At 40.8% G+C, this 20835-nt stretch overlaps 1 protein-coding gene across 1 annotated transcript in view; it reads right to left on the reverse strand.

The window, feature by feature from the left end:
* GNS (glucosamine (N-acetyl)-6-sulfatase) overlaps window positions 1-20835 on the reverse strand; it is a gene marked incomplete at its 5' end in the record, with an annotated part of 49560 nt that overhangs the window by 16065 nt on the left and 12660 nt on the right. Inside the window, 8 exons of the mRNA XM_079715540.1 lie at window positions 3032-3133; window positions 10793-10896; window positions 12624-12742; window positions 14177-14259; window positions 15892-16059; window positions 17591-17689; window positions 18119-18184; window positions 20077-20283. Coding sequence (XP_079571666.1) covers window positions 3032-3133; window positions 10793-10896; window positions 12624-12742; window positions 14177-14259; window positions 15892-16059; window positions 17591-17689; window positions 18119-18184; window positions 20077-20283 — 948 coding nt within the window. The remainder of the gene's footprint in view (window positions 1-3031; window positions 3134-10792; window positions 10897-12623; window positions 12743-14176; window positions 14260-15891; window positions 16060-17590; window positions 17690-18118; window positions 18185-20076; window positions 20284-20835) is intronic.

Below are 20835 nucleotides of genomic sequence, written 5' to 3' on the forward strand. Positions count from 1 at the left end.
ACAGGCCGCGATAGTGAGAGGCCCGTGCACCGCGATGAGGAGTGGCCCCCACTTGCCACAACTACAGAAAGCCCTGGCACAAAAACGAAGAGCCAACACAGCCATAAATAAATAAATAAATAAATAAATAAAATTTAAAAAAATTTAAAAATGGGTAAAGGATCTGAATAGACCTGTCTCCAAAGAAGACATACAAATGTCCAATAAACATATGACAAGATATTCAACATGATTAGTCATTAGGGAAATGTAAATCAGAACCACAATGAGTACCACTCACACCCACTAAGACATAATAGAAAGACTGGTAACAGCAAGTGCTGGCAAGGACGTGGAGAAACTGGAACCCCTTTACACTGCTGGTGGGAATATATAAAACGGTGCAATCACTTCAGAAACAAGCCTGGCAGTTCCTCAAAAGGTTAAACATAAAATCACCACATGACCTAGCAATCCTACTCTTACGGATACACTCAGGAGAACGGAAAACATTAGTTTGCCCCCAAATTTACACACAAATGTTCACAGCAGTATTATTCGTAATAGTCAAAAATGGGAAACAACCCAAATGTCTGTCAACTGATGGGTGGATAAATAAATGTGACACATCCACATAATGGAATATTATTCAGTAATAAAAAGAAAAGTACTGATACGTGTTACAATGGGGATGACCCTTTTCAGCCAATCACAAGAGACCACATACTGTATGATTCTATTTCTAGAAAATGTTCACAGTAGACAAATCTATAGAGACAGAAAGTAGATTAGTGCCTGCCTGGTGCTGGGAGAGAAGGAGCAATGGGGGAGTGACTGCTAATGTATTTGGGGGTTTCTTTTTGGGGTGATGAAAATGTTCTAAAATTAAGATTATGGTGTGGCTGTACAACTCTGAATAACTGTAAACTTTAAACTTCTGAATTGTATAGTAAGTGAATTAAGCTGTTAAAAAATGGTTCATCTCATTAATAAAGAAATGCACAGTAGGACCAAATATAATTCTGATCTTTTTCACCGCCTAGATTGACAAAAATTAGGTAGTCAGACAGTTTCATATAGAGCAAAGGGAATTCTCATAAGTTACTGGTGGGAATGTAAAATGATGACGATTTTGTACAATAACTTGGTAATATTTGTAGGAATGAACATGTGAGGTTCCTGTAACCTTGGTGCATATACACATGCTCACTGGGAAACATGTATGAGAATGCTATAGAAGCAATGTTCCTAGAACAAAACTGGGAACACCACAAATGTACCTTGACAAGAAAACATGATTAAGTAGTGATGCATTCCTTCTTACAATGGACTATTAGGCATCTGTGAACAATATGGATCAATTTGCAAACAGTGATAATTGAAAAAAGTCCTGATTACAACTGGTAGAGTATCACTTTTACAGTGCAAAATAAGACAGGTATTTTTTCCCCCCAAGATAGGTATGTTGTTTAGGGACACATCCATGATAATTACTAAAAAATAAAAGCCAGAGATTAACAACCATAAAATTCAGAAAAGCGCTCATTTGTATGGGCAGGTAAGGGGTGGAACGGGGAGGAGCCCATAGGAAGATGCATCAGTATGGGGAATATTTCAGTTCTTAAATGGGGTGATGGGTTCATGGGTATTTCTTGTGTTTCATAACTTATGTGAGTTATGGGTATTCTCTTGTATGAATCATATATTACCTAATAATAAATTGTGATAGACTCAGACAAATCAATGAGGAAGAGTCATCTATAATGAGTATTGATCCTTTAAACTTCTCTATGCTTAAACATATTTACATACATATTTAATGAGAAAGATGCTGTTTTGCAACTTTTTCTCCCTATAGTATGTGGTGGGCATCTTTCCAAGTCAATGTATACATACCTACATCATTTAGTGTTGGTTTAATAGTCTATTGTTTAATTGTGCCACAATTTGACCAATTCCCTACTGTATATTTAGGTTTTCAATATTCTTCTATTAATACATTAGCTTTTATACTTTGCTCTGGGCAGTGCTAGGCACTAGGTACTCAAATAGTTCCTTTTCTTAAATTTCTATTTATTTATTTTTGGCTGCGTTGGGTCTTCGTTGCTGTGCATGGGCTTTCTCTAGTTGCAGCAAGCAAGGGCTACTCTTCATTGCGGTGCACGGGTTTCTCATTGCATTGGCTTCTCTTGCTGCAGAACATGGGCTCTAGGCACGTGGGCTCAGTAGTTGTGGCTCACGGGATCTAGAGGGCAGGCTCAGTAGCTGTGGTGCATGGGCTTAGTTGCTCCACAACATGTGGGATCTTCCTGGACCAGGGCTCGAACCCGTGTCCCCTGCACTGGCAGGCGGATTCTTAACCACTGCGCCACCAGGGAAGCCCCCTCAAATACTTCTTGAATGAATTTTGTTTTCTTAAAATAAATTCAGATGGGACTGCTTGACGTTTATTTTGCAGTGATGGGTCTTGTTAAATTAGCCTACTGATAGCTTATACTGATTTCACTTCAATGAACAGAGTCTGAGTAGCTTTCATTTTCTCAAACTTCTGTAAATACAGGGTATTAATCTTTTTAATCTTTGCCAGTTCTACAGGCGATAGAGGCCTCCTTTAGTTAAGTATTTCTTTGATCAGTATTGAAGCAATTTTTTTGCACTGACTTTGGCCATTTTTTAATTCCTCTGGGAGTTGACTATTCACCTCTTTTGCCCATTTTTATACTGGGATATTAATCTTTGCTTTTAACAACTCATCTATTAAAACTAATTACCCTTTTTCATGTATGTTGCAAATATTTTCCCAATTTGTCACCTGTTTTAATTTTATGATGGGGCTTTTGGGGGAGAAGGGAAAAAGGGAGGATATAGAACTCTGTTCATGTGTGTCCCATCTTTTTTTAAGAAAACTCCTTCCCACTAAAGATAAGAGAAAACTTCTATCCTTTGCTCCCCTAATTTAACAGCTTTAAGATTTAAATTTTAAGTCTACTTATATAACCTGGAATTTATTTCAGAATCTTGTCTCAGGCCTGATTTAGGGCTTTATACTCACCAAAATGGGCAAGAAAGACATCCCATCCATCTGTGTCTTATTCAGATTGTAGCCAGCGATGTCCAAAATAGTAGGACCCAAGTCAATGTTGGCAACGAGCATCTATGAGAAAGAGGAAGAAACAGTCAATTGATCTAGAACACAGTTCGTCCCATTTTCCTTTTCTATCTATACTAGAGTTCTCTTCCCCCCAACCCACCTGTAAGACAAACAGCACTTACTATTATCTTTTGTACAACCCATACTTCCTATTGCATATATTCAAATATAACTATAATAATTTAAAATACAAAACATAAAGCCTTATAAAGTTTATAATACATGCTCCTGGGAAGTTAATGTTTATTCTACCCATACTGTTACCAGTGATAAAAACATTTTTCAAGATTCCTTTATGATTGCCTTGAGTCTGTTATGAAAGATGAGAAAAATGTCAGGCTATTTTATACAAAGTGTTTTCCAACTTGATTATTCTTATTAGTTCACTAAACTTGACTTCAAATTGACTCCTGACGTCTTTTAAAGGCTCAAAGGTTGAATGCTTGTCGTCAGTGAGGATGTTAGCCTTTCTAATAGTTTTTTGAAGTGACAACACTGGTAAGAAATGTTTGCAGTAGTTTTTGAAGACTGCAGAAAACTCATCCCAACATGCAACAATAAGTTTCCTTAAAGAGCACAAAACTTGGATGTTTTTATTTTTTAAATTTATTTTCCTTTTTTTTTTTGCGGTACGCGGGCCTCTCACTGTTGTGGCCTCTCCCGTTACGGAGCACAGGCTCCGGACGCGCAGGCTCAGTGGCCCTGGCTCACGGGCCCAGCTGCTCCACGGCATGTGGGATCTTCCCGAACCGGGGCACGAACCTGTGTCTCCTGCATCAGCAGGCGGACTCTCAACCACTGCGCCACCAGGGAAGCCCTTATTTTCCTTTTTTTAAAATAAATTTATTTATTTATGTTTGGCTGTGTTGGATCTTCGTTGCTACACATGGGCTTTTCTCTAGTTGTGGAGAGAGGGGGCTACTCTTTGTTGCAATGCGCAGGCTTCTCATTGTGGTGGCTTCTCTTGTTGCGGAGCATGGGCTCTAGGCGCACGGGCTTCAGTAGTTGTGGCTCACGGGCTCTAGAGCGCAGGCTCAGTAGTTGTTGTGCATGGGCTTAGTTGCTCTGCGGCATGTGGGATCTTCCTGGACCAGGGCTTGAACCCGTGTCCCCTGCATTGGCAGGCAGATTCTTAACCACTGCACCACCAGGGAAGTCCCAAAACTTGGATGTTTTTAAACAAAGATTCTAGAAATTAAAGACATTGTCCAGCATTTATGCCTTGCCATATCTCCTTGATTTATTGGACTATATTTCTTCTGTATACAATACCGCTACCAGGCCTAAACCAGCATAGTCCAAAGTCCAATATGGATAGAACAGGAGTCATACATGTAATTTAAAATTGTCTAGTGACCACATTAAAGTAAAAAAAAAAAAAAGGTGAAATTCATTGTAAATATTTAAATATTACTATTTCAACATGTAAGCAATACAAAAAAGTGATGAGATTTTACTTTAAAAAATTTTTTGAACCAAGTGTGTGAAATCTGGTATTTTACAATTATAACATCTCAATCTGGACTATCCCATATATGTTCTGGCTCAAGAACCACATGAACTTTTGTAGCAGAGAGTCTAGAAGTCACGTGGTCACAGGCTAGAAAAAGCCTTGGAGTGATGGAGACAATCCACCAGGGAAACGAAGGGAACTAGTGTTCACTGAGCACCTATTCTGGGCCAGTGCTTAATGCTTATCCTCATTTAATCCTCCCCACAGTCATAGAAAGCAGTATTTTCCCCATTTTACAGATGAGGAAATGAAAGAGAAGTAACTGACACAAAGTCAGCAGCCTGTAACTGGAAAAGCTGTCATTTACTGGAAATAAATAACAGTCTTCAAAACTGTTGAGAGGGACTTCCCTGGTGGTGCAGCGGTTAAGAATCCACCTGCCAATGTAGAGGACACGGGTTCAAGCCCCAGTCCAGGAAGATCCCACATGCAACGGAGCAACTAAGCCCACGGGCCACAACTACTGAGAGCCCACATGCCACAACTACTGAAGCCTGCTTGCCTAGAACCCGTCCAAAACAAAGAGAAGCCACCACAATGAGAAGCATGCACACCACAATGAAGACCCAATGCAGCCAAAAAAAAAAAAAAAACTGTTGAGAAAACTCAGATCATCTCAGGAGAAGCCAAATGGGGATTAAAAAAAAAAAATCTAATCCTATTACTTTTAATTTAAAAACAAAACCAAAGTACAGACATGAAAGGCAAGGCAAGAAGCACTGTTCAGAGCATTGTTCAGTAGCAGCCAGGTTTCCTGGAGGGCAGAGTGATACACATATCCTGGCTCTGAACCAATCAGTGTAACTCTGCAGCTGTTGGAAATTACCCTTCAGTGGCAGGCAACTCACGGGAAAAGCAATCCATATGTTGCTGAGGATAAAAAACACAAAAACTACGTCTCTAGGGATTACAAAAGACCCGGTGTTAGAGATATCTTTCCTGGTTCCAAGTACCCCAGGCAGACTGAGCGGCTTAGAATACAGCGAACAAGAGTATGAATACGGAAGAGACCATAGCAGGAAAGGAGAGACAAGCAGAGACGCCACCTCCAGAATCAGATAAAGGCAACAAGACTCCAAAATGTGACAGATCTTCAGTGATGTCCAGAACATGAATGAAGTCAAGTCAGTCCCACAGGTATTGTTAACATGTCCAAGGCACCAAAATAATACAACCCACAAAGGTAAAACAGTGACTGCCAGTCTCAGCAGGAATTGCCTCAAGCCATCAGCAATGGGTGGGAGCGCCCTCTAGTGGCAGTTTGCTCTATGGGGGGAGGGGAGGAGAAAGGTCTGTAAGATCCAGGACAAGTCAAGTGGCTAATTCGGTACAAGTACCATAAACGCCACCACCAGGACTCTTTCTTCCCAGGTATCTACAATGATCACATCCTCCCTAAAAATGATGGACAAATTCTCTTCCTACTGGGTTTTGTTTGACTAAGACGTAGAGCCTCAAAATTAGCATACAATGTCAGGAGACGGGAGACCTTCTAGATACCAAGTATGAGTGAAGCATTCAACAGAGAATTATACCTCTCTGTGGTTTTTATACAGACAAAGATTAGAATGGATACTATGAGCCCATCACCCTAATGACATCTAGAAACATTAGCATTTCAAGTTCCTAAAATGGTATTACTGCTTTTATCACTGAGTATAAAGATCCATTTAAGGACTGGAACAGAAAACGCTCTGACAAGACCAAGTAAATTATTTCATGAATCACAGCCTCACAGTTTGTTTGGGAATGTTCTTAGGATTAAAGTATATATACATTTTGATCAAATATAAGGCCCTAAAAAACTCTGGGGGGCATGAGATCGAGGGATATCATGCCTTGAACCTGCTTATTTTTCAGCTCTGGAAGGACAGTGCTGCAGAATTACCCAAAAGAATAAGGGCTCCCAGGAGGGTACATCAGGTTTTCAAACAGACTTTTAAGCCCTGATGTTAAAGAGTTCACGTAAGGCTTTCAAAAAAAAGACTCAAAGCACACCAGAGAGCACCCCAAATCCATCTATTGAAAAGCACTAGGGAAGAGATATGGGAACATATGTATATGTATAACTGATTCACTTTGTTATAAAGCAGAAACTAACACACCATTGTAAAGCAATTATACTCCAATAAAGATGTTTAAAAAAAAAAAGAAAGAAAAGCACTGAAAGCAGAGAACTCTACACGTCTTGGGCTGCTTCATCTGGATTTGCCCCTCACGCCCCACTTCCCTAGCAAGGAGTAAGCCAGGGCGTCACGTAGTTACACTTGAGAATTTGCCCTTAGCATCCTCCCAATTTCACATGGGGAAACCAAGGCTTAGTCTATCCAAAGTCTTAAAGCCAATAGGTGGTCTTCCTGACTCCCAGTTCAGTTTTATTTCCCCTGGATCATGCTATGTCATTTCCATTTTCGTACTAATCTTTTCCTTTCTTAAAGCCCGTTTGAAGAAATTCTACCACCAAATCTAAAGCTAGATTAATTTATAGCCAGAGGAGAAGACCTCAGCGCCAATGTTTGGCATCCACCTGCCCCTGGCTCACCCCAACAGCCAACACAAAGCCAGATCCACTGGTCAAACGTGTCCTATTTTGGCTACTAGGCTGTTGCCGGCACAGCTCATTAAAATGCTCAACTCACCACCCTGTGGCCCTCACAAAGAACCTGCACCAAGAAAACACTGCTGCCAGCACACGATGAATCACCCACAATCTCTGACACACTGTGTTAGATGGAAGCAGGGCACTTCATACTTCTCAAACCACGTATGTCAGCACAGAGTGTCAAACACCATGTTTTGGTTTTTTTTTTTGGCCACGCCGCTGTGGGATCTTAGTTCCCCAACTAGGGACTGAACCCAGGCCCTCAGCAGTAAGAGTGCAGAGTCCTAACCACTGGACCGCCAGGGAATTCCCAAAAAACCATGGATTTTGAGAATAGACAGTTAATTTTCAAACCTGGTTTTGCCACTTACTGTGTGACCTTGGTAATATATCCATTCACACAACTTGGATGTCACCCATTGTATGTTAAGGGCTATTTTTTTTTTTTTTAATTACAGTTGATTTACAATGTTGTGTTAATTTCTGCTGTGGAGCAAAGTGATTCAGTTATACACATATAGAGATACATTCTTTTTTTAAAATATGCTTTTCCATTATGGTTTATCATAGGATATTGAGTATAGTTCCTTAGGCTATATAACAGGACCTTTTTAAAAAATTTTTATTTTATATTGGAGCATAGTTGATTAACAATGTTGTGTTAGTTTCAGGTGTACAGCAAAGTGATTCAGTTATACGCGTATCTATTCTTTTTCAAATTCTTTTCCCATTTAGGTTATTACAGAATACTGAGCAGAGTTCCCTGTGCTATACAGTAAAAGGACCTTGTTGTTTATCCAATGTATACATAATAGCTTACATGTGCTAACCCCAAACTCCCACTAAGAGCTGGGTATTCTAAGTTCAGATAATACCTCTCAACTAGGGACTCCTAGAGTCAAAAAGACAAACTCAAGTCGGGTGTGGTAAGTGTGAGGCCAGCTGGGAAAGGCACCCACTCCATGTGGGGCAGGGGTCTACAGTGACGTTCATTTAGGGGAGCCCTAAACCGAAGCCCCAAAGGACAATGAACTTAGCCAGGTGAAAGGGGCATGAGGTGGGCCTTCACACAGAAGGAGCAGCCAGCTGTACAAAGGCAAGATGATCCAAGGAGGACGTAAAAGTAGTTCAGGACGACTGCCACCTTCTGTCCCTTGAACAGGCCAAGCTCATTCTCCTATCTGTGCCTTCACATGCACTGTTCTGCCGCTCAGGATACCCTCCCACGGATCTCTGCATGACTCAATCCTTCTTGACACCCAGGTCTCTGCCCAAATGCCTCAGAGACTTTCACTGACAACTGAAGCTCAGGTATCTGGCTCCCCCTGACACAGGGAGTTAAGAACTGATCTTCTCTGACTGCTCTTGCTGTGGCTCCAAGGCTCCTGGTAGACTGCGCTGGCACAGGAAGATACTTAAGAAATAAAGTTGTCTGAGCTATAGTGTAATGGTTGAGTGTACGGACTCTGGTTAAGTGTATAGTAGCCAGACTGCCCGAGTTCAAGTGCAGGGCTCTGATATTCTTTGGCTACATCATCTTGGGTAAATCGCTGAACTTGTATACCTCAGTTTCCTCATCTGTAAAATGGGGAAAACAGTATTCATATCTCATAAGGCTGTGAAGGTTAACTGAGTTGATACAGGTAATACACTTGGAACAGCACCTGTCACATCCTAAGCATTCAATAACGGTTATTAGTGTTGAAATGGCTTCCTAGGACCTGGTTTCACTTAGATGGCTTAGAGAAAGTGAAGTTTCTGATTGTAACATTTAGTGCCATTGTTAACTTGAAGGAAAAAGGAACAGTCTGTTCCATGGGCAGCTGGCTGACACGTCACTCTGTTCTCATCAGCCTCCTTCCCGGCACCGGTTAGACATGGCCCTGCGCCTCAGAAATGCACACAGGTGCAGACGTGCTCTCCTCAACCAGCTCCCAACACCAAGATCAAGAAAACACTTTTAAGACTGAATGGTCTTCCAAACTTGCCTACCTCCGTTGACAGGAGAGGCCTGTTTAGAGGGTAATGAATTTGTAGTGGAAGGTGACTGCCTTTAGGAATGTGGGTCTTAAAAGAAAAAGAAAAAGAAAAAGAAAATTCAAAAGGTACTTATGAAGGCCATTTTAAGTTTCCGAGAGAATTTGAACAGAATTCCATCGAGAGCATTGTGAAAGGAAATAAGGGAATGGCAGACGTTTAAACAGAGTAAACATTAAACCCCCAAATTAAACTCAAGCCAGTATACCCAGAAATTCTGACCTATTTTCCAATTTTAGCTTAAATAATCCATTTGCTCATTTTCTTTTGTCTCACAGAGCTGGGACTGAAACTGTGGTATTAGGGAAGAGAAAACAAATGGTAGAGCCTATCAATTCTTATCTCCCAACATTGGACCAGTGTTTTGGATCAAGGTGTCCATGAACTCTAGGAACAAAGTACCTCAGTATTAGGAACTCAGTCTGAAACCAAATGGAAATGGTAACAAAAGAACGTGGTACTTTATGACAGTACTAGGAGACAGAATCAGTAAAGTAGAAAGGCATTAGTGAGGAAGAGTCCCAAAGGGAGGGGGACTAAATTCTCAGACAACACCCTTTCTGTAGCCTTATACTCAGAGGGAGGTCAGACCAGCAGCATACATCACCTGGGAACACCTGGGAGCAGGCTGGAATGCAGAATCAGAATCTGCATTTCAACAAGGCCCCCAGGGGATGTGCACACACAACAAAGCCTGAAGAGCTTTGCTCTCCCGGGCTATGGGCCCCAAACTGGGCTGCCTCTCAGAATCATTGTGAACTTAAGAAAAAAGCAGAGGCAGGGATTCTATTCCAGTCCAAGTGAGTCAATCTGAACCTTTCTAGATGTTGAGCCTTTCAGTTTCAGTAGGTAGTTTTGATGAGCACCCTGGTGGAGACTCACGGCTCGAGGACCAAGTAAAAATCTAGTCTCAAAACACAAGCAAAAGCTATTCATGCTAATATGATACATATACATCTAATAGTGGGTGGCCAGCAGTTTACTGGTATTATGCTAAGTGAAATATGTCAGACAGAGAAAGACAAATACTGTATGATATCACTTATATGTGGAATCTAACAAATACAACAAACTACTGAATATAACAAAATATAGAGAACAGATACAGAGAACTAGTGGTTACCAGTGGGGAGATGGGATGGGAGAGGAACAATGTAGGAGTAGGGGATTAAGAGCATTAGGTATAAAATAAGCTACAAGGTTATGTTGTACAACACCGGGAATACAGCCAATATTTTAAAATAACTAAATGGAGTATGACCTTAAAAAATTGTGGATCACTATATTGTACCACTGTAACTTATAGAATATTGTACATCAACTATACTTCAATTAAAAAAAAGAAAGAAAAAAGAATCACTGTTTGCAAGGCTTATAAATACACTTGCAAAAAAATCTTAAGCCAATCAGCCTTCATCCTCAAAGGAAGAGAAATTGAATTCAGCCTCCTCTTAGGAGGAAAAGCTTTCTTTCCTCAGGCAAATGTTACATCACCTTGTCAGCAACCTACCTTGCTTGTCTGATTTGGTTTGATCCCAGGCCCTCGAACCAACAGTGGAACTTTGATATCAAACTCATACAGCTGTCTTTTGTCTATTGGCAAAGAAAACTGTCCTGAAAAAAAAAAAATGCATAGGGTAAAGATGGAGCCAAGATAGAAATGTCACTCATGCATGCATTCATTCAATAAACAGTAAAAATCAAAAACAGCCTTGTTCTACTAATTATGGGGTTTTAATGGAAAACTTAAATTTGCCTGGGTCTCTTATTACTACAAGGCAGGAAACAATGAGCTCATCTTTTAAAAAAATGCCTAGAGGGACACCCTGGTCTAAAATAGGCAAATTCAGCAAAAAGAATGACTAGAAAGTATTGAAGCAAAAATACGCTATTTATATATGATACTTGACCTGATCACAATTGAATGAAGTTACTCTAAAAGCTGCTAAATAACGGGACAAAACCATTGATCCAGCCTTTCCTGAATAAACTATATTTCAAGATAACCAAACAGTTGATGAGGGGAATTTCCTGAGGAATTCCAGCCAGTAAATTCAGAAGGAAGGACAGAGTTATGAAGTCAATCTTTGCAATTTCTGAGGGAATAGATTTAAGCGACAATCATCAATGGAAGTTTTAGCCACAAAAGGTTCATAGGATGGGCTCAGGTTGATACCACATGAGGCATCAAACAGTAACAGCATCCCTAAAGTGAGGCAACCAGACACCCCAGCGGCATGATGTGAATGAAGCAATAAGTAGTACATAACAGCATCAACTAGAAAGCATTCTTGTTGAAATCATGAACTCTTATTAAGACTCTAGATCTAACTACCAATCTATAGAAAATGTTGAGTATAGATAAACAAGTTAAGGCATCACATGAGCAATTAGCTACATCTGGAATGTGAGATACTCTCAAGGACAGAAGACGAGTTTTCCCAATAAATCAGTGGCAAAGGACAGTCTTAAGACACATAAAAACTAAAAGTAGCATGTGGACTTTGTGTAGGTTCTGATAGGTAATGAACTAGTCAGATGCATAATCAAGTGTTGACATATGGAATCAAAACATCTGGAATTTCTTCAAAAACTTCTAGCTAAAAAAGAAACATGAAGAAGGTATGAGGAATTCAAAAGACTGGTCTCGTGCAGCTGAAAATCAAAGCTGGACAATGGGAGTTATTTTACTAGTCTCTCTCACTCTACTGTGAGTGCTTAAAAATATTCATAACACCACATGAAATGCCTAATCAATCTGCTCCTGTGCAAACAAACCTCACATTAATTCCCTTCAAGTTTAGGAAATTTAAAACAGTGGAGAAAGAAAAAAAATACTGATTTTTAACTAGAGAAGGTCCAAGAAGAAAGGATGAAAGTCAAGGACACGGGGGTGACTCATACTGCAGTTGTGAAAAGACAAGAAACACATAACAAAACTCACACACACCAAAACACCTCATTTCACAGGAAAGTTTTTCCCCAGGACAACCCTCTCGTGGTCTTCCTGTGTCAAATGTCATACCCCTATTCCCTGAGATCCACTGTCCTTAAAATCTAGCTCAATTTCTCACCTACTTCATAAAGCCTGCCTCTAACCCATCAAACTCACTCTCTGCTCAGACTCCTAGAACACCATGTAATTCAGCCTGTGAAATAGCAAATAATGAAACCTGGTCTCTCACGGGGGAAATGAGTTGGCCCTCTAACCAGAGGGGCCCTGAGGGTAAGACCCTCCCCTCTGGCCTGTCCACTGCTGCAAAAGGACAGGAGCTCCCTGCCAGTGCTACTGACTGAGCGAGAAAGGAAAGGCACCTCGCAAAGGTCATGGTGCCCCTTACCTGTGTGATAGCCATTGTCTGAGGTGTAAAAGATGTAGGTGTCATTGAGCTCCCTGCTGAACTCCAATCGCTTGACCAGCTTCTCCACAAGGTCATCAACTGACAGCAGAGTCTGCCACCTGGATGTGAACAGAGGGCAGCAATGGGACTTCAGAGACAATGGCTGAGGTACTGCCAAATAAGCAAAGTCCAAAAAACACCCCAAAACCAAATCAAAACAAAAGAACTCCCAACCTCCTTCCCAAATAAAACCCCTCAGAGCCACTCTCCCCAAAAGCTCAAATCCCCTATTTCCTTTCCTTCCATTCATTGCAAAACACAGATTAGAAATTTCCAGAACACAATTAGTTGATTCCAAATTTAACCGATTCTACAGAAATAAATGAGGCTTTTTATAACCAGTTAGCTTTATTATTTATTGTGGCTGGTGATGAAAATAAAAGACTATTGGAAGGGAAAGTTATCAACTCAGCACTGGCTGATAGAGATGAATTCAGATAGACCTGGCTACAACAATGTTTAATGGTCGAACTAGGGGTCAGCAAATGATAGCCATGGGCCAAAGCTTGACCACTGTCTGTGTTTTTGTTTTTAACTGCAGTACAAAACACATAACATAAAATTTACTGTTTTAACAATTTTTAAGTGTACAGGTCAGTGGCGTTAAGTACATTCACATAGTGGAACAGATCTCCAGAAACTTTTCACCTTGCAAATCTGAAACTCTACGCCCATGAAACAACAAATCGCTGTTTGCTTTACGTATAAAGTTTTATTGTAGCACAGCCATGCTCATTCGTTCTTGTCTTGTCCAGGACTGCTTTGCGCTCCAACAGCAGAGCTGAGCAACAGTGACACAGACTATACGGCCGACAAGCCTGTAATATTTACTATCTGGCCCTTCACAGAAAGTTTGCCAACCCCTGGTCTAAAACTAAATGCACCTTAAGAGAAAGTAAGAATTTCCTGAAAATTAAAAACTGCAAAGGCAAATATTCTGCTCTAGCCTAAGCCTTTGGGTCTCAGGCAAATATTGGGGCTAATCTCTCACAAAGCGGCCTTTCCTTTAGATATAGAAAATTGTTAAAAAAACCAAATGGCTCCAATTTGCAATGTTTTAACAGGTCATAAAAACGGACTGTTTCATTAGACCTGAGGTCCAAAGGCCACCTTGTAGCTACATGTAAAGACCTCCAGGGCTTCCCTGGTGGTGCAGTGGTTGAGAATCCGCCTGCCGATGCAGGGGACACAGGTTCGTGCCCCGGTGCGGGAGGATCCCACATGCCGCGGAGCGGCTGGGCCTGTGAGCCATGGCCGCTGAGCCTGCGCGTCCAGAGCCTGTGCTCCACAGTGGGAGAGGCCACAACAGTGGGAGGCCCACGTACCGCAAAAAAAAAAAAAAAAAAAAAAAGACCTCCCATCAGAGTCTCTCCCAACATCTTGCTACCCTCTGATTTTTTTCTCAGAGATAACCATGTGGTGCAGTTCCCTGTTCATGGGCTGCTTCTGAGGGTCCTCAAAGACCACCTAGACTGGAAAGGAGCAGCTCTTACCTTTTCCTAAATGCATTATCTAAAAACTGTATCGAAGAGTTAGTCATTGGGGTCTTGGCTTGCCTAATTAACCAGTGCTTGTTCTAAAATTTAAAAGAAAAACAGAAGTTAACACCAAGTCACCACAGTCAAACTACTAGAATAGATAATGAAAAGGATCATTTACTCGAGCAAAAAAAGAACTAACTGGAGCCTGTTTAAGCAACTTCAGATTTTCCCTCCACCACCCACCCCCACTTCCTTCCCCTGTGTTCGTAAAAAAAACTTTCTGCAAATTATCACTCATTCTTTAGCTTCTTCTCATCACCTCCTTAATGGCAGAAGGCCTGGGCTCCTTTGTTAGCAGCTTTAATAAGAGATTTCGTGACAGATACTGGAAACTACTAACCAGAAGATTAAATTTATAACTTGGGTCTACCACCCAAACTATAAAAGGATAAATATCCACTTTACCTTCCTCGAAGTTTTGCCTAATAAGTCATCATTCCATGGCCCTCTATTTTTCCTACCTAAGAGAGCAATCATCCTTGGACCTTGGGAAAAATTTCATCATAGCAATTTCCTAAAACTTCAAGTCCAAATCTAGAGGATTCTTCTCATATAAATAAAAAAGTCACAGTTAAAAAAAAAAAAACATTGCCAAATACCATTTATTCTCTCCTCCCCATTCATAAAACCCTAAGCTGCCATCTTGCAAACTGTGATCCTCAAAGCCTTCTTTAGTTAGCATGCTTGACAAATGCTACAGAGCATCTCTTCCTGTTGCAAATTCATGTCAGAACACGAATAACTCTGAGAAATCCTGTAGCAGAGTGACTTATTTAACCTGAAGTTTCTAACCTTACTTAGTCATGGGAACTTCTATGAACTTCTTTTGGAACACAGAGAGAATGGCACCCAGGTTTCAACCTCGGTTCGCTCATCTTTAATGTCATCCATGGCAAGCACATGCCTACAATGTGCCAGGCAACATGCTAGACGCTTCTGTGTATTTTAATCCATACACGAGTTGCAGGAGAGGTCAGGATCCCCGACTTTAGAGAGAAAAATGCAAGTTAAGCATCTTGCTCATGGTCAGGTGACTTAGCTAGAAAGCGGTAATACGGACTCTAACTCCAAGACTCATTCTTTCTACCACCTCGCAAGCAACTAAGATTTCTGGGTAACAGGCATGAGGCAGTAGAAGCTTTCTGCCTTTGAACTAGCAAACTGCCCATCTCCTGTGCCATGGGAAGGGTAAGTGGCATACGAAGTGAACAGTATTTAGGTCATGGCCTGCTCTGGCTCATTTCTCCATTCAGCTTTCCTTCCCAATCACGTTGCACTGTGTCACCCCTCTTCTTCCTATGCCTCCCAAAGGAGGGCCACCCAAAGGAGACTGCTGCAGGCCCAGCTCAGCCCCAAGGGACATGTCTCAGCCACTGCCGGGCAGGAGGAGTGCCAGCACAGAGGTTATCAAAAGAGCCTGTAGTCAGGAAAGATGGCATTTCTTTACCATTCTCCACCAAGTCTCCAGCTGCCCACTGGGTGTGTGGCAGGAACCTTATCTGACTTCTGAAGCAAGTGTATACTACCTAGTATATTAGCGACAGGTGCAATTACCTTTAAAAGATTTAGAAGGAAGACCAACTATATGATTCAAAGGCTCCCTGACAAGTATATTACACAATTAATCACATCGAGCATGGCTTAATGCAAGGGTTAGGGGAAGCTACCGTTCCATGGATGTTGAAGTTCTTGTTTCTTGGTGCAAAGACGTTCTGGAAGGTGTTCTGGTACTGAGGTGCAGCTGTCCAAGGCGAATGAGGTGCCGGAGTGGAGATCATCATGAAGAATGGCTCAGAGTTGGACTTGTAGTCCAGGAAGTCCAAGGAGACATTGGCCTGACATATACAAAGATTTGTCATTGCTTACCCTACCTCACAGTTGAGGACTTGATAGATACTTGTTCTCTGGTGAACAGGGGTACAGGGCCCTATTAGCTTTCCACCAATCTTAGCATACAATCTATGTCACAGTCACTTCCAAGTGTGTTGCTGGAACAGATCGTTTGGCTTTCAGGCAAACACAATAAAAAATTGAAAAGCACACCATCGAAGAAAGCAATTAGGATTTTGATGATTTTACATGACCCCAAAATTGTTATGCCTCCCATAAGGAAAAAAAATAGTAATTTGGCCATTTTAATATTAACTTATATTAATGTAGCTTAGAGTATATACATTTATGCAGCTTAGAGTATATGCATTTGATGCTTTAAAGAACATAAAAAGAGAGTCAACCTAATTCACAACAGTGGGAAAAGTGAATTAAGTTACTGTAATTTTACAAAAATATGTAGAGAGTAGATATCCTAAGTTGTGCCAGCTGAAGTAGCTGAACTAAATGAATAATATTAAGTCCAAATACACCACACCAGGGTTTTAATTTATATGGACTTAAAATTTTTCATTTGCTTCTCTGGAGATACTTCATAAAAATGAAAGCTTCCCACATACATGCTGTGTTTTTAATTTTCTAGTTGATTTACATCTTCATTTATTCCCAACACTAAACTCAAAAGATACTATCAATTTCTTATCACCATCCCATCCCCCTACTTTACTCCAGCCCTGTCAAGAAACCCTGTGGTTTCTCCAACCTGCCTGGCACACTCCTGGTTCAACACCCTCACGCTTTTTGTTCCCTTTGCCTGTGGCACTCTTTCCCCTGATCTGTATAGCTCACTCTCATCTCCTTTAGGATTTTGCTTAAATGTTATCTAAGTAACTCCCATCCCCTGCCTTATTTCTCTAACTAATCGCCATCTAACAAGACAACACACATATGGGTAAATAAAATCCTCCACTAAAAGGTTACCGTCCACAGAATCAGGGACTTTGTTTCATTTACTGCTGAACACCTGCTATAATGGGTGCTGGAGTACTTGGTGAATGAATGCCCTATGGGGGCGCTGTCACTAGATACATCTTAGACAGGAAAGGAGAGTCCCAAATTCCCATCCTGATTTCAGTATTTTTTATATATAATATACAATGCCTGAAGAACTCCCCTATCCCTATCCCACCACCCTCATGATGAAGCTGCCATCTTGTAGCCTGTGAGTAAAACTGGGGTCAAGAGTAGGAACCCCTACAAAGTAAAACCTCTTCAAAGTAATCTCTATAGTCTTAGAGATTAGCCTTTGGAAAAGGGATTTGCTGCTGGAATTTCAAGAACATTAGATCTGACCCTGGCTTAATTACAAAGAAAAACACCCTCAGGAGTTTTTAATCAGTTGGAAATATCATTTGGCGGTTAGACCACGTTATTATTCATGTTACCCAACATTAACAAATACAAGTAAAGATTTTCTAGGCAGAGACTTTAATTAAACATGAGCTAAAGTGCAAGGAGAGAGCTTCAGTAACTCACCAAAACATCTGTCAGGTAGTCCACACTGTAGTTTTCACCATGCTTCCGTGCCTTCCCATTGATAGAGAGGGTATAATTATAGTATTTAGAATTCTTTTCCTATTAAAGAGAGGAAAGTAAGATTTTTTGTGAGGTCAGCACACAAAATGAAAATTGGAAACCATGCTGCGCTAAACTGTACTCTGTTTAAATAGTGATAAGACACAAAAAAAAAGGTCAAGTCAATATTGAATTGGACTTTATGACTAGGGTTTTATTAACTACTAGCATAGTTTCAATAATATGTCCTAGTTTAAAAAGCCAGAAATGGATCCGGTAGAACAGCAAAATATGTTGCTAAACCTTGTGGAATGCAAGAAAAGTATCCCACAAACAGGGTGACTCACAAATCAACAGACTTTCTTTTAAGGAGACAAAATGGTCAATCATAAAAGCAAACCAAATCATGTCAACATCAGAGCTACAGCAGAAAGTAAACAGCATCTGTAGGGCTGTGCAGAATTGTCACTGACTTCATTAATCACTCACCAAGGCATACCAGTAACTCCAGCCTAGAGGAACGTGTTCTAGTCCACCTGCATCTGGGGCTCCATACTGGAAAGCAAAACAAGCAGCACATTAGAAGTCCTTAGGACATGACCAGACCAGAAGGAAACAGGAAACTTTCAGAATCTTTTTAGACCAGTGCCTGAAACATGGTAGGTGCTCAATTTCCTCAAACACATAACAGTCAAAAAGTAAAGAACACTATCGTCCTAGGAACTTCTGAAGCAGGAGTTGGCAAACTATGGCTGGCAGGCCAAATCCAGCCTGCCTACTGTTCTGTGTGGCCAGCAAGCTAAGAATTTTCTTCCAAACATTAAAAAATATAAACACCAATCAAAATCAACTATACTTGAATTTAAAAAAACAATCAAAGGAGGAATATTTCTGTGACAAGTTGCATGAGACTGAAATTTCAGTCACGGTGAAGCTTTACTGGAACACAGGCACACTCATTGGTTTATGTAAGTCTGTGGCTGCTTTCCTGCTACAACAGCAGAACTGTATAGTCACTATAGAGACATATGGCCTGCAAAGCCTGAAATATTTACTTCTGGTCCTTTACAGGGAAAGGCCACAAAGCTTAGGCCACATGGCTCATTTGCTGAGCTACTGATGGCCTAGACTGAATGGTCCAGCCAACCTTGTGGCTAACAGCCCAAATCATCAGACTACAAGCTACCAGCCTATCACTTCAGCTGTCCTGCTGGTGAAGTCTACTTTTGGACTCAATTTATCTGATGAGATGAATTAAGTGAAGAGACCACAGAATCATCCCATTTTATCTCGACAAGGCTTAATACTGCCCATTTAAGGCAGTGCCTCTAAGAACTAAATTTTTGTTTGTTTGTTTGTTTGTTTTTTGGCTGTGTCTACGACATGTGGGATCTTAGTTCCCCAACCAGGGATCGAACCCGTGCCCCCTGCATTGGAAGCATAGAATCTTAACCACTGGACCGCCAGGGAAGTCCCCTAAGTCTTTGTATTTTGAAGAATTTCTAATTTTGTATACGTTAGATGATCTTCAACATGCAAAGTAGTGTAAGGTCTCTTTATGACCTATAGCTTTAACCCATCACACTGCTCATGATTCTTTTCAAACTGACTCATTTTTCATCAAACCCACAAGGCTGCAAATCCCCCAACGGTTGCGGGGAGGGAGAGAATTAACAAAATTCAGATCAGATATTAAGATCTCTAGCAACCACAGATAAACTACATAAGAAAACGTGCATCTTCTCTTTGTCCTGAATCCCCAATTTTAAGAGATAACCCCAAACACTCTCAAACACATTACTTCTTTTAAGCCTGAACTTCGACTAAATGCTAAGGCCAATGTGGTGGACTCGAGGCCCTGAAATCTGGCCTTGGCAGGTCACAGTGAGGCCTCCCTCCATCCAGGCCCTTAAGGCCAGCACACTAGCCACTCAGCCACATGCTTCAATGGCCTGAATGTCTCAGGCTCTGGGTGCTTTTCCTTCATCACTGATCTCTCCACAATCTGCTCTCAGGTTTCAGAAAATGGGTTAACCATTAAGCTGCTATAATTCAGGAAAAGATGCCCAGAGGAAAAAATTCTTCACTCCACTCCTGATAAAAGGGGAAATGGAAAGAAAGATACCATGACAACCAAAGGACAAGCAGAATTCTTGAGGAAAAGGGGGAATATGCATCAGACCACAGCAGTCCTAAGACAATTTTTAAACAAATGTTCCAGAGACTATTTAAAGAAAGAATAACCACAGTGCCCAAATCATGTAAATACGTTCATGTAAGTTCTGGTTTAACAGGCAGATTAAGAGAAAACAACATATACCAAAAACCGTTTAACATGACTTGAACGGATGCTAATTAAAAAACAATTAACATGAATCATACTAATTCACATTCAAGAAGCTATTTTTAAAAAGAAAGAAAGGGAATAATTAGATCATTCAACATACCTCATTTAAGTATTTCCCTGCAAAAAAGGTTTGATAACCACACATTGATCTGAGAATTGCCGGGAAAGTATCTGGTTCTTGGATCTTCTGCCAAGACTTACTACTGCAGTTTCCCTCCAAAGTGTTGTTAACGACGTGATGGTTATGTGGGTATTTCCCTGTCAGGATACTGGCTCGGCTCGGACAGCAAAGAGCGCTTGGCACATACTACAAACGGAAGAGAAGCAAAAAAGGCAAAGTTATACAAGACAGACGGATTTCTCATCATTTCATCAAGCTGCTCAATGCTCCGAAGTCAAATTTCTAGTTTCCCATGGAATAGAGCTTTTCTTTATACATGACACATTTCAGAGCTGCTTTAAGTCCCCTAGTGGAGACAGTAAAGCAGATAGAACCCAGAAAACAGATTTCTTTTTCAGGTGGTTTCTTTCTACAGGATAACCTAAAGTTGTTCTAATTTCATCTGCCAAAGAAATATTTACATGCAAGGAATACAGCATGGTGGAAGCTAGGTCTTGAACAAAGATAAAGAATACTACTTGAATCTAATGTGGCAGAGAAGTAGAGGTTCATTTTCAGGCTGATCTGTAGCTTTATACATTTCTTGCATCACTTTATACACTGGACACAAATTTCTTTCCTACTCTAATTATGCTTCTATTAGCTCCTGTGATCAACGGAATTACCCTATTCAACGCAATATTTGTCTAGGTCTTAATACTCATCACTGACCCACTTTACAGAAGGGTAATAGTAGCT

Source organism: Hyperoodon ampullatus, assembly GCF_949752795.1.
Source record: "Hyperoodon ampullatus genome assembly, chromosome: 11".
Lineage (NCBI taxonomy): Eukaryota > Metazoa > Chordata > Mammalia > Artiodactyla > Ziphiidae > Hyperoodon > Hyperoodon ampullatus.